Source organism: Pseudocercospora fijiensis (assembly GCF_000340215.1).
Source record: "Pseudocercospora fijiensis CIRAD86 unplaced genomic scaffold MYCFIscaffold_17, whole genome shotgun sequence".
NCBI classification, from domain to species: Eukaryota; Fungi; Ascomycota; class Dothideomycetes; order Mycosphaerellales; family Mycosphaerellaceae; genus Pseudocercospora; species Pseudocercospora fijiensis.
Window position 1 is genome coordinate 301041 of NW_006921548.1, and position 12977 is coordinate 314017.

Below are 12977 nucleotides of genomic sequence, written 5' to 3' on the forward strand. Positions count from 1 at the left end.
TTAATAATTCGAATAGTCTATGTGTTATTATAGTATAGTACCGGTATGCTATCTAAGGTAAGGCTAATATTACTAAAGAAGCGCTTCTACTAGATTAGTTCTAAGCCTGCATGTAAGGCAGCTAGCAGCTCGGCTTTAGTCGTAGACTTAGTAACAGTTAACTATCGCGCTGCTTTCTAATTAACTAGTCTATTAAATAGACTAAATATCTATCCTTCTAATAACTGTCTCGTACCCGTATAGTCGCTATAGGAAGCGTTAGAAGCTCCGTAAAATTCGTGAAGCTATTAGCTTAAATAGGCGGTAACTGCTAGTCTATCGGCGTTGTACTCTAAGCATAGGTGCCTTGTCTATAGCAGGTACTTGACATACTAATTGGCTGCGGCTATGTCCTCTTATCGTAGGTTCTAAAGGGCCTTTAATAGCATAGAAACTGCTTTAGCTATGTCCGGCCTAGTTTGAACTGCTAAAAAGTTGAGCGATCCTATACGGCTCTAGTAGGCTAGTATTGCTAATAAGTCTATATAACGAGTCTCCCTATTAGTAGGTTTCTCGTATAGTTCGTATCTAGTTAGCAATAGTGCCTCTGCTCGCCTACTAGTCTTAGGATCAATTCTATAACGCTAACCTATCTTCTTAGTATATGCCTTTTATAACAACTATAGCTTCCTATTCTGTCTGTTACGTATAACTTCAATACCGAGAAACTATAAGAGCTTTCCTAGGTTACTAATTTTATATTCCTTCATTAACTTCTGCTTAAGGTCTATTGCCTTTTATATATGCTATCGGTAATACAATAGTACAATGTCGTCTACGTAGAAGAAGATAAATACCTGTTTGTCTAGGTCGGTATATAGGCAGTCTATATTGTCTACTAGTTGTATACTAAGTTTGTTTTCTAGTGTTATAGTAAAGTAGTTGTACTATAGTCGAGGTAACTCCTATAGACTATAGAGTGCTTAGATTAGTTTCAACACCTTACCCTTCTGCTTAAATCTATTAGGTAGCCTAAGGTATAGCGTATATAGGAACATAGCATTAAGGAAGGCATTAACTGTATCCATTTGCTTAGCTTCTAGGTCAAACTTAGCTACGATAGCTATAAGGGCTCTAAAAACTCGTATAGCTAGTGTTAAGGCATAGGTGTCTAAGTGTGTATTCTTCTAAAGGTCCCCTCTCGCATATACTCTTACCTTGAACTTAATCAGTCGTCTATTAGCATTACCCTTGTATTTGAATACCTAGGTAAGAGGCAGAAGATTAGGCTTATCTAGTATGTTTAGATCTACCTATTTAAAGGTACGTGTCTTTAGTGCCTTATTGAATTCAACTCTTATAGCATGTATCTATTGTTCCTTAAACCGGCTCTTAAGTACCTGTCGCTAGTTACGTAGCTCTGCTAGTAGGTCTGAGATCTTCGGTGTAAGGCTTGAATTATATTCGTCGCGTAGAAGTAGTAGCGGTTCTAGGGGATTAGGTAGATCGCTACTAGCTTGATCATTGTCGGCGCTGTTACTATATATTAACCTAGCTTCGTGCTCTACTGCTATACATAGGTTGCTAAATAGAAGGAGGTTTCTCGCTTAGTCTCGGTCGTTAACATAGTAACGGATCGCGGCTGCTCGTTGTCGCTTGTTTGGATTATTAACACGATAGTATAGACCTCCTATATTTAGTAAGTAACGATGAGATATATTAGCTGCTTCAATTAGCATTAGCAATTTAGCAAGCTCTATACGTAGTAAATTCATGTCTATATTATCTACGTAACCTAGTGCGTCTACATTGTTAGTAGGGTTATAAGTACTAACATCGTTCTTAGGTTATTAAGGTTGCTAATTAATAGTTGGTTTAACTAATTTACTTAGCACGTTATTACGCGGTTGTAGTATTTCGCGTAGATCAATTAGAAAGTCTTGTTTCTATATAGGCACCTATATAGGCTGCAGCTTAGTTAGTACTAGTGATTCTTTCTAAGGTAGTAGTAGTTGTAGTCTAATAGGGTTATCTGTTAGCCTGTTAACTATTATAAGTCGACTAGGCCCTATTAGTGTATCTACCCCCTTAGCTCCAAACCTAACAAGGTCTAGAGGTATGTCGTAGGCTTCTCGAAGCTCGTTAAACTAATGCTCCGAGGCGGGTGCTTGTGCCTCTTCGAGATTACTATATTCTTCTGCAAGCTCTTAGTTAGTTATAACAACACCTAGGTTATTATTATAGCTATTATAGAACTTGGTTTTATTAAACACAACGTCCCTTATACGTAGTACTATTATTCGTAAGGGTACCTATATCCGATAGATAGAGTGTCCCTCGTATCTATATAGGTATCTAATATAGGTTCGTAAGGCCACTTTTATAGTGTTTGGCAGTATAGCCCTCCTTTTGCTATTAGTTGTCTCTGTGCCGTAGATTACTAGATATGCCCTTACTCTAAACTAGTAGATATAGGCTATATTCGGTTTATAGCTAGTGCTAATCTCATATAGTGTTCGTATTAGTAGATTAGCTGTCCGTAACCTTAGTAATCTATTAGCGAGGAAGGTAGCTATATAGACTGCTTCTAGCTATAGGTTGTATAGAAATCCGGCGTATATTATTAAGGCTCGAGCTACCTTAATAATAGTACGGCCTACTCGCTCTACTAGGTCCTACTCTAATGTGTATAGGGCTGTTAGCCTCTAAGTAGTGTAGTTATTGCGTAAATAGGATCGAAACCGAAATCCTAATATACCCCCTTTATTATTAGATAACAAACAAATAATGTCTCTACTAATGCTGCGTACGAAGGTAGCTAACTAGTTCTAGCACTAAAGGAGAGTTGATTCCTAGCGATTACTAATTGTCTATATAAAGTGAAGTCTAGTATTTAGATCGTATACATAGAATATATACTAATCACTATTGTAGGCTAGATCTAGCTGCATTAGGTCGGCTACAAGGTGTCTATATAGAGTTAGTATCGACATATTATAGTGCCTTAGCCTCCTAGAGATAAGCCTCTTTCCCTTTGCTTATACATATATAGGACAAAGTAGTGTTCTTAGTACCTTATTGTTATGTGTGTAATCTCTTGTTATCCTATCAACCCTATTAACTAGCTCTTCTGCTCTTTTAGCACCTAGGTGCCTAAACACCTTATGTATTTGCTTTAGTGTAAGCTTCCTTAGCGGTAGTAGGCGTGCGGAGCGACGGGCTGTTACGTAGGATAACTGAGGCAGTTAGAAGGGGTATAAATGTAGCTTGCCTTTATCCCCTATTAGCTATTTAAGCGGAGGTTTACTATCTGCTTTATAGGTAATATCGAAATAGGGCATATAGTTGTCCGGTCTAATAAGAGGGACTAGTAGTTTCCCTTATAGGTTGTAGAGAACATTATTAAGCTTATTGTGCTTAAACCTACGGTAATAGAAGATTGCCCCTCTAACAATATTAGTATAGAAATTAGGGACATAGAGGCACTCTTTCAGCTTAATAGTTAGGGGTTTACCTGCTACTAACTTAACTATAAAAGATGCCCTTCCGATAGCGATAACTTTATTGTATCTAGTTCCTATTACTATAGTAGCTCGCGGTAGAATAAACATTGCCTAAAAGTTGAAGCGACTAGGGTAGTTAACAATATTGCAGTTAGATCCACTATCGTACATTAGGGCAACAAAGGGGTTCTATTTCTTACTTCTATTTATAGCTATTAACAGATAGTTAGTAGTTAGTACTAGGGTAACTAATGTAAAGGCTAATAGGTCTAGAGTGTCTGCCTTAAAGAAGCAGGCTAGTAAGACTTTGTCTAATCTATTGCCTATTCTAGCATCGTCTCTACTATCTTTAGCCGAAAGTCTATAGTGTTACTATACAATCTTAATAGCTAGTAGGTCCTTAAAGAACTTAGCTTGTCTTAGGCAGAACCCTTTGTTCTTGCGTAGGTAGGACTCGAAGTACTTCAGTTTTCCTTTCTACTTATTGTCCTTATCCTTCTCTTTAACCTGTTCTCGAAGGCAGTAGTTTACTATAGTGCATTTGCCGCGGTTTTCATATACCTTCTTCTCGCCTACTCTAGTAAGCTTAGTATATGTCTTTAGTATACGGTTGCTACTATTACTGCGGCCCTTATTCTTATTAGGTTTGTCGTTGTCGTCTATAGCTTATAAAGCGGCGTTAGTACTAGCTTTACCTTCTTCGTAGATAATGCTAAAAGATAAACCCTTCTTCGTAGAAGTACCTAGCATATTGCGGGCATATTCTCGTACTATGCTAATAAGTTAATAGAAGTTGTTAACCGATAGCCCTGCCTAGTACATTATATAGAGCCCTTTGCTATAGGTCTTATCTACATTTGTAACTACAGTATATAGGTAGGTTACTAAGTTGTTAAATTCCGGGTATTGTATGCGTTTTATTGTCTTATAAAGATCAAGCTATTCCTTATACTAGTGCTCTAGGTCCTTTACCTACTTAGAATTTACAAGGCGGTAGAGCTCCTTGCTAAGGGCAGTCCTTTGCTATTAAGTATTAGGTATAAGCTTGTTCTTCAATTAAGTTAGAATAAGCCGCATAGTTAGTGCTACGTTATCTATATTAGGATTAGTAATCTCTAAATAATAGCGAATGTCTATAGTTGTAGCTAGATATTTAATTGTCTTATTGCGAGCTGTCCTAAAGCGTTCAAACTCCGCCTTCCTTATATTAAAGTATTCCTTAGTAAGCTTTGCCCTAGCCTAATATAGGGGGTTGCTTATAAGTTGTTCTATATCGAATTCCGGGAGAAGGGGTTGTACTAGTTTAGTTAGCTTAGTCGAATATAGGTTAGCAAGGACCTAGGTCTTATATCTAGTTAGGTATGTCTTAGTTTGCTTAAACTATCGATCCTAATTATTAGGTCTACGAAGGATAATAAGCTTACTACTACCGAGGCGACTAGCTAATAAGAGGGCTATTAAGGATATGCTAAATTCGAAACGATTATAGAGGCTTATAGAAGCTTAAATAGTTGTTTTCTTATAGTACCGATAAGACTTTCGATTGTTGAAGGTCTCGTAGAATAGAAAATTCTTTCCTACTATAGAAGTCTCTAATACCGCGGATTAAATCCGGGCTTATAACTATCACGTATAGCGTAGTAGATTACTTACGTAATACTACATTGCCGGCGGTTGAATTGGCTTCCTTAATTGCCTATGTTCTACTCTATTCTATAGTCTAAAATACAATGAAAATTCTTCAAGCTAAGAAGTCACGTGCTTGTTATATGACTGAGCTGACGCGTCACACTCAGGCACATGTGAGGCACCCGCCACATCGGGACGCAGCGACTGTATCCTTCCGCTCTCACGATCTGTCTTCGCCACAGTATCATCCCAGAGCCCGCGTTCGCAGAGCGGACAGGTGCAGAATCCGGCATCCCAGGATGCTGTCTCGGGTTGCAAACAACTCCAAAACATTGCTCGGAATGACATGGGAGAAATGATTTCCACTGGCCTTCACCATCTCATACGCTATAGCTTTCGGGAGTGTACTTGCACACGGACGCACTTCTCTCACAGCCTCACCAAAGCGCCGTCGATCTGGCTTGTAAACATGCTGCAATGCTTGACGGAGGCGGGATTCTATCATATCTGCATCTCTTCCTACTCCCGAAATTGACCTCCAGTCTACCCGTCGGCAGCTATCAGCGATCTTTCCCCACTTACCTCCATTGAACTTCATCTTCGTTGAACTTTGCCTTCGTTGAACGTCACCTTCGTTGAAAAGCTCTCCATTGCACTCCACGATCTTCATACGCGGGAAAAGATTGCTCTCGTCACAAGCATGGATTCAGAAACACCATCCACACCTCAGCACAGCACCTCCAACACCGGCAGCCGTAGCGAAAAGAGCTCCGTCGGCACCTGCAAGGACGCCACTCCCACTAGCAGCACTCGTACTGGTAGGTCTCCAGCTCGCTATTTGACCTTGATCCTCTAAAGCAGGAGTAATCCGAATCTGCAGATCTGCCTCTTGGGCCTTGCGATGACAACATCCCGCTCAACGAGAATGTCTCCCTCGACAACAAATTCTCCAGTAAGTCTCTATGCGGCAGACACTCAACCCACCACCGCGACTAACCATGCAATCGCCCTTAGGCTCTCCACTCATTCCATACAACCTCATGACCTCCGACAACCTCTCTGACACCGATTGTGAGTTCTCTCCTCATTATCATCTCCCTCCCAACCCTCAACATTCTCCTCAACCTCTCCTCCGACTAACTCGTCAACCCAGCCGACACCCCAACACAAGCCCTCTCCGAAGAAAGCGATATAGACCAAGTCCTCTCGGAGGACAGCGATACAGACAACGACCCCGACATCGGACAAGACTGGTTCCGCGAGACATCATCTACGCCGCCACCCACTACACCCCACGCAAAGAAAACCGGCACCGAGATTTTCATCAACAAACATGACAAGTGGGCCAAGTGGCGGTGTTGGAAATTGAGGAAGGATTTGAGTGATGCCGCTGTCAACCCATCAAGTTACGACATCTCATCGTCGCCGTTCTCGACCCCATGCAAGCGCAAAATGGCAGGAAGGGATGAGTGTGGTTTGAAGGAGGTTGCTGAGATTCAGGATTCGGGGTATGAGGGAAGTAGTAAGAAGAAGAAGAAGATGAAGAAGACTGCTGCTGCTGCGGCGTAAACGAGGGAGGTTGGATGTGGAAAGGAGTGAGTGTGTGGGAAATAATCCCTGTTTGCAAAGTTCCTTCTGCGATGTGGATTCTATTATAGAACAGAGCAGAAAAAACCCATCCCATCATCGTAGTCATCAACATCTCAAAATTTCTACCTCGCGCTGTGATCCCTCATAGCAACCACACGCCCTCGAGAAATCCATCCATCCTTCTTCCTTCACGATCCATACATATCCCAACCCTCAAAACCAATCCTTCAAAATCCCTCCTCTCCTCGCACCAACGACCGATTCGCACCTCCAATCACTTCCACCAAGGAAGTAACGGAATCCCACTTTCCATTCCATTCAATTCCATAGCTTTAGGAATGCGTGGATGATAATCAAGGATCGCGCGGGAGTTTGTTTGTATGATGATTATGATGCGGAAGATATGAAGAAAGAAATCCGATAGGTTGGATAGGTGAGATGCGAGTTGAGTGCTGTTTTCGTGAGGATGGTGAATGGTGATGTTGGGCCTTGGTGGTTTGATTCTCGGCGTTGATGGCTCTCTGGAATGGATGTCAGGTTGAGACGAATGTAATGCTCGTTCATATACCTTATACTAGCAAAGGAGAGTAGATTTGATTACACATTACGCCCATACAATCCCATCAAACCAAAGAATATCCTCCCACCCTCCGCAACCAACAAATGAGTTCCACAACCGAGGTTCGATTCGAGATTCCCAATTACAATGCCACCCCCTCTTCCTGATCCTCTCCCTCAACCTCGAATCCTCCATCCCGCACCAGCACAACTAGACTCGTCATTGTAGCAAGTGTGTTGACGGCATCGGCCAAGTTTCCGGCGTGGCAATGCTCACGCAGTTGGGACCAAGCGGTGTCGAGAGCTGATGTGAGAGCTGAAAGCATTGCGGTGGATTTGGGATTGGGTTGGGATGTGGGTGTAGGGTCTTGGGGCTGAGAATGAAGAGGACTGGGTGCATCGGCAGTGGGAGTGGGAGGAGGAGGAGGAGTGTTGGTATTGGATGGCTGTTGATAGCGATGATGGTTTGGTAATGTGTGATGACGAGTGGATGCTGCGGTGATGGGACTGCTCTTGATGCGTGGGTCGATAGCCTCTTGGTGGTGGGCGTGAAGGTCCTGGAAGCCGAGTCGCTGCTGCTGCGGATTCTGCTTGGGCGGAGGAGCACGGAGATTCTCCGCCATGTCTAGGCGTGACGGCAGAAAATCAGCATCAGTGCCGATGACTATCATTCCGGACTTGCGATCGGAAAAGTTGGCGTCGTCGTCGTCTGTGTCGATTGGGATGAATGGTGCTCGTGTGCTGGTGTGCGCAGACGTCGTCCGAGATGCCCCATAGAGTCGGGGCTGCATTCCTGATTTCTTCTTCATCACATGCGATGGGGAACTCAATTCGTCGTCAGAAGTCTGCAAAACATGGTTTCGTAAGTTGATGCGAACTTCACAGAAAGGACAGAAAACTGCGTACATCTTCGTCTTGGACAAATAAAGGGTTGCGCAGTCTGCAGCTTCGATGCTTTGGAGGTGACGGTGGTGCTGATGCTGCTCGCACTGCTGGATCGTTCTCGCGGGAAAAAGCGGTCATTGGGCTTTGGTGACCCTCTGACATAAGCACGTCCAGACTATCGGACTTCACGCCACGATGAGGTCGCGGTGTCCCGGAAGCTCTGCTGCTTGGTGGTAGACTCGCCGAGGAAGAATGATGATCGGGAGGACGAATGCCATAAGAATTGCCGGCAGCACTCTGAGTGGTATCCGATCGATCGATAGCTTGAGGCATGTGAGCGGGCGACGTCGTCCGCAGGCGCATCGAACCATGCAGCAAGGCTGTCGTAGGCATCTTCTCTGTTGGGTGACGAAGCTCAGGGTAGTTGCGCATAATCCAGCTTAAAAGGTTGCGCTTGTTCCGCTCTTCCTCTGCGGGTGTGTGTGGAAGAGGTGGTGTCCAGGCGAGAAGGTCGTACAATTGATTGAAGTCTTTCGGGGAGAGATGGTTGATGTATGTGGTCATAGTGTGTGCGAAGTTCGCAAGCGCTGGTCGTGAGGCTTTGTAGTCGCAAGGCATGTTGGAGTATGCGTGCTAATGTGGTGTGAGATGACGACAGGATTGATGGAGGAAGTAGAAGGAGAAGAGGAGTATAGGAGCTCAAGATGGGGATGTGTGGGCGATACAATGTTGGATGACTGTCGACGGCATCGACGCATGGACATGCACATGTACTCAAGGCTGTGCCCAAGGCGCGTTGGTCTGATTGGTACGTCTTCTCAATTCGTCATGCTGCTTCATCTGGCTAGACGGAGATTTAGGACGGCTGGCCCTAGCTCTGACCATCGCAGAAGACAGCGCCCATAATCACTGGCCCTGCTACGGATGCGAGAGGCTAAGGTGCCCGCGCGCGCAATGGACGTGCCGCTCCATCGTGGTCGATTTGATTGGGCCGGGGTGACTGGCCCAAACGAATGCTGCCCAGATGGGAAATGAAGTTCTCAATAGGCGTATGCAGCGTTTGTATGATCTCGGACCGTAGTTCTCTGGCGGGGCGGGGCGGTGGACGTTGCGTCGACTTCCAATGGCCGGGAGGATGGCATGGGTGCCGTAGCCTTGTCCGTAACCGTAGCCGCGAGGGTGAAGGCGAAAAGACGGACTTCGCATGGGGCCATGGCCAGACGCTGTGTACGTGTGGTGGCGTGCGTGTCAAGTTGTCGGTGTCGCTGTGGTGCTTGATCTCAGAATCTGCGCTGGGCGCAGGGCGGGGGCGGAGATGAGTCAGCAGCATCAACCAAGGGCGGAGTCGGAAGACCTTCCTGAAATGGAGAGGTGGATGAAAAGCCATCCACCTCAAGCATCGGCAGCAGCAAGACGGGCACGCACGCACGCACGCACACATACGCATAAACCAAGAGGACAGCTCTTGGCTTTCATTCTGCCTCGCCTCGCCTCGCCCACGACGGTCGTCAAGAGCCACCTCGAGCACCACTCCTCGAAAGCTGTAGAGCCGACTTCGGTGTCCTCAGAACGATCAGCTACAAGTAGAAAAGTGCCAGCGCCGCATCGAGCTTAACAACAAAACCATTGAAGATGAGGAGCGCAAGGAGTGAGAGAAGGCATACGCAGAACATGCCACGCTCACTATGAATTCCCAGCCCAGACCGAAGTCGCTGTCTGCAAATGTAAAGGGGCGGAGGTTTCGAAGCAGTCCACAGACCCAGAACCATCGGACTGTTTGATACTGGCAGCGCTGCTAGCACGCGTCAATAGTGAAGCGAGGCAGGTTTGGGGACGAGGAGATGCCAGATGCAGCACGCAACGCAGAGCACAACCCGATTCAAGAGCTCAAGAAGAAGATGCGGATGGGCAAGAATCACCGCAAGCCAATAATCCGATCAAGGCCGCATTCCACTCAACTCTGCTGGATGAAGCAAGGCGCCTCAGCACCTTCCGTCACAGCACGCCTGCGAAAGACGAAGACGAAGAATGGAAGAAGCTCGAAGACGCCACCGGAAGCATGGGATGGAGGCCGAAGCCACCATCTAGGTAAGAGCGTGACCTAGATCATGTGTTCGCGCTACAAGCATCGCCCCACGATCGTAGTCGGTGCAAGCTAGCCGTCTACAGCCCTCCGCGCGAGAGAGCAACCAGGGTGAACAACGTAGCTTATGTCAATGCTAGTTCGGCGCAGACGGCGGAGATCAGAATCAGTGGCTCCGGCAAGGCCTTCATAGCAGCGATGCAGACAGCAATTGCGAAAGCAGTAGAGAAGAAGTTGGTCAAGATGGAGTTTCTACAACCAATATCGCCATCTCTACAGACAGCATCAATGAACCAATTTACCATAGCAATTCACTTATTGGCAATGCACTTGTAGAGGCTGCTGCCATCAATCATCTGTGCCATTCATCCGAAACAGACACGCTCTCCTTCTCCTTCCTCTTCAGCGTGGCTTCCTCTGTAAGCCGAGCAGGCTGCGCTGCGCCAAGCTTTGAAGGCTCAACGGAGACCGGTCCGTGCCTGAACGCGCCGGTGCAAGATCTTCTGGCGAGACTGCATGTTGCCGTCTCCGGCGCATCACAATCAGCTTTCCTTTCCTTCCATATACTTCGTCTCCGCCGCGCGAACAGATCTCACGCTGTCTCACGTTCATCGTCTACTTGGACATTTGAAAACGACCCGAGCAATTCCTCAAAACCCCGCCGCCGACCAGACGCCGCCGCCTCTCGCCCTTCTCCGTATTTCCTTGCGCTCCGCCACGCACACACATCGACATGCCCGTATCCGTCCGCGCCCACGCTGTTCGCCATCTCGTGGAATGAGCCGCTTGCACCTGATACGGTCCCGTGTGCCGGGCCAGGCGACGACGAGGTTTCCGCGAGACACAAACACCTACATGAAAGAGAAGCTACTTCAGGAAACCCCGATTGATCAGAACCCGCCCAAGTACCTGCACCCGCATCCGCATCCGCGCAATCTACCATCAATCTTGCTTGTTCCTCGCTCCTGATACGACACCGTGGGCCAGACGATCGGAAAAGCACCTTGTAGGCAAAATTTCATTTACGAAACCAGATGAGATGGACATCGTCATACTGGGCATCCGTCATGTGCGGAGCGCTCTTAGTGAGATGAAGAGGCATGCGTGGGTGACAGGAAGGGCTCCTGCGTATTCTTATTATTCTTGTTGTTGATGATGTCGTTGTTGCTCTCCATCACGCCGCACTCTCTTGCTCTGTCCTGTTCTCTCTCCAGGCATTCCTCTGTCCTCCGTCCATCTTTCATCGTGCGCATCTTCACTCTCGTTCCTTCCTTGGTCAAAGCAATTCTTTCCCCCATCCTTACGCACAGAGTCAGCCATGGAATGGGAAGGACATCCAAACAGCGGCTTGAGTAGCAGTGAAACAGGTAAATGTCTCGAGAGGGAACCCCAATCCACCTTCATTCCTGACATTCCGAGAAGAAGCGATGATGATGCATCTCGACGACGGAGATCAGCCACTACCAACGCCAATGTCACCACCAATGCTCCTGCGGCAATCCAACCAAGAACAACCCATCCCACCATCCTCGACAACTAAGCTTCATTTGATGAATGACCGCCCCTGGCTTCTGCCAAACTACGACAGCCTATCACCGGCATCAATACCACCAGTGCCTCGTCATCTCATTCTGCCAAGTCATACACACGGCGGACTAAGTGCTGCCGCACCTCATCAGCTTTTCGACCCGAAAGACCTCTTCGATCTCCGCACGAACCCCGACGAAGAAATGGAACTTGAAGAGGTAGCGGCACTCTTCGGTCTTGATCGGGCTGGCATGATCAGCACCAACACGCCATCCACACCCAATGATATCGACATGATCAGTACTCATCCATCATCCACACCCAATAATATCGACACGATCAGCTCCAACCCGTCATTCACACCCAGCATTACCAGTGGTCCAGGACTCATCCACAGTCATGTCAACATCACCAGTACCCCATCGCAGATTCTGGTTGCTCGGGGCGATCCACGCGCCTCAAGGTCGAGCCGGAGATTGAACTGGAGACTGAGAAACGCGCAGCAGAACGGTGAACTTTTGCTGAGTGAGGCAACCTCCTCCCCTTTGTCCTGTTCTTCTTCTGGGAATACTCATGTGCGGATGCCACCGAGAACCCCTACGACTAGGCCTTGGCGGATTGATAAGAGCTGGAAGTGGAGTAGGACGAACATGGGTCGTCGCTCTCAGTAATCGCTCTTGCTTGCGGAATGGCGTGAAGTTGAGGTGGGCGGAAAGCAAGGTGGGTAGAGGGGCGGGCATGGAATGATAAGATGTAGTTCCAAGAGGAGAGCCCGCGAAATGAGGATTTCGTGGTCACAAGTAGCGACAACTTCAATCCCAGTCTTTCTCGCTCGAGCAAAATCAACCCCGGAGAATCATGTCTGTGGTTTGTGCAAGTCGCTTAACTCCGTCGGCAGAATGGATCACAACGCTGGCAAGGTGTCATGCTTACCTCCCAGATCAACAGACACCCTCCTTCAGCAAAATGGACCGTGACGCCCTCCGTAGCAAGGTCCACATCGTACCAAGTCCTCTCTCCCATCGACGGAAATCTTACTCGCTAAGTCTCTCGCCTCAGTCGGCAGTACAGACGTTCACACTGTTCGTAGCAAGATACCTATAGTACGTCGAGCCAGCACATACATTGACCAACGAACTCATATTCGCCGGGAGCTGCTCGTAGGAATCACGAAATTTTCCTTCTCTGCCTACTCTATCCTCTCTATTTCTCGTAACTCACGC

The 12977-nt window shown here is 46.8% G+C and overlaps 3 protein-coding genes across 3 annotated transcripts; 2 read left to right on the forward strand and 1 right to left on the reverse strand.

Moving 5' to 3' along the window:
• Positions 1-5811: 5811 nt before the first annotated feature.
• Positions 5812-6680, forward strand: MYCFIDRAFT_84707 (uncharacterized protein; the record flags this gene model as incomplete). Its single annotated transcript, XM_007934157.1, has 4 exons — positions 5812-5929; positions 5992-6063; positions 6126-6182; positions 6265-6680. 4 exons carry the CDS (start codon positions 5812-5814, stop codon positions 6678-6680), a joined length of 663 nt encoding a protein of 220 aa, XP_007932348.1.
• Positions 6681-7402: 722 nt separating this feature from the next.
• Positions 7403-8762, reverse strand: MYCFIDRAFT_200805 (uncharacterized protein; the record flags this gene model as incomplete). Its single annotated transcript, XM_007934158.1, has 2 exons — positions 7403-8104; positions 8166-8762. The coding sequence occupies 2 exons, from the start codon at positions 8760-8762 to the stop codon at positions 7403-7405; spliced, it is 1299 nt and encodes a 432-aa protein (XP_007932349.1).
• A 336-nt stretch (positions 8763-9098) lies between these two features.
• On the forward strand, positions 9099-12918 carry MYCFIDRAFT_180356 (uncharacterized protein; the record flags this gene model as incomplete). The annotated part of the gene is made up of 19 exons (XM_007934159.1): positions 9099-9140; positions 9169-9193; positions 9226-9288; positions 9338-9687; positions 9713-9792; positions 9813-9955; positions 9993-10240; positions 10271-10292; positions 10331-10338; positions 10368-11057; positions 11090-11291; positions 11318-11579; positions 11609-12388; positions 12423-12474; positions 12512-12547; positions 12577-12625; positions 12675-12727; positions 12765-12836; positions 12868-12918. The coding sequence occupies 19 exons, from the start codon at positions 9099-9101 to the stop codon at positions 12916-12918; spliced, it is 3228 nt and encodes a 1075-aa protein (XP_007932350.1).
• Positions 12919-12977: the final 59 nt, after the last annotated feature.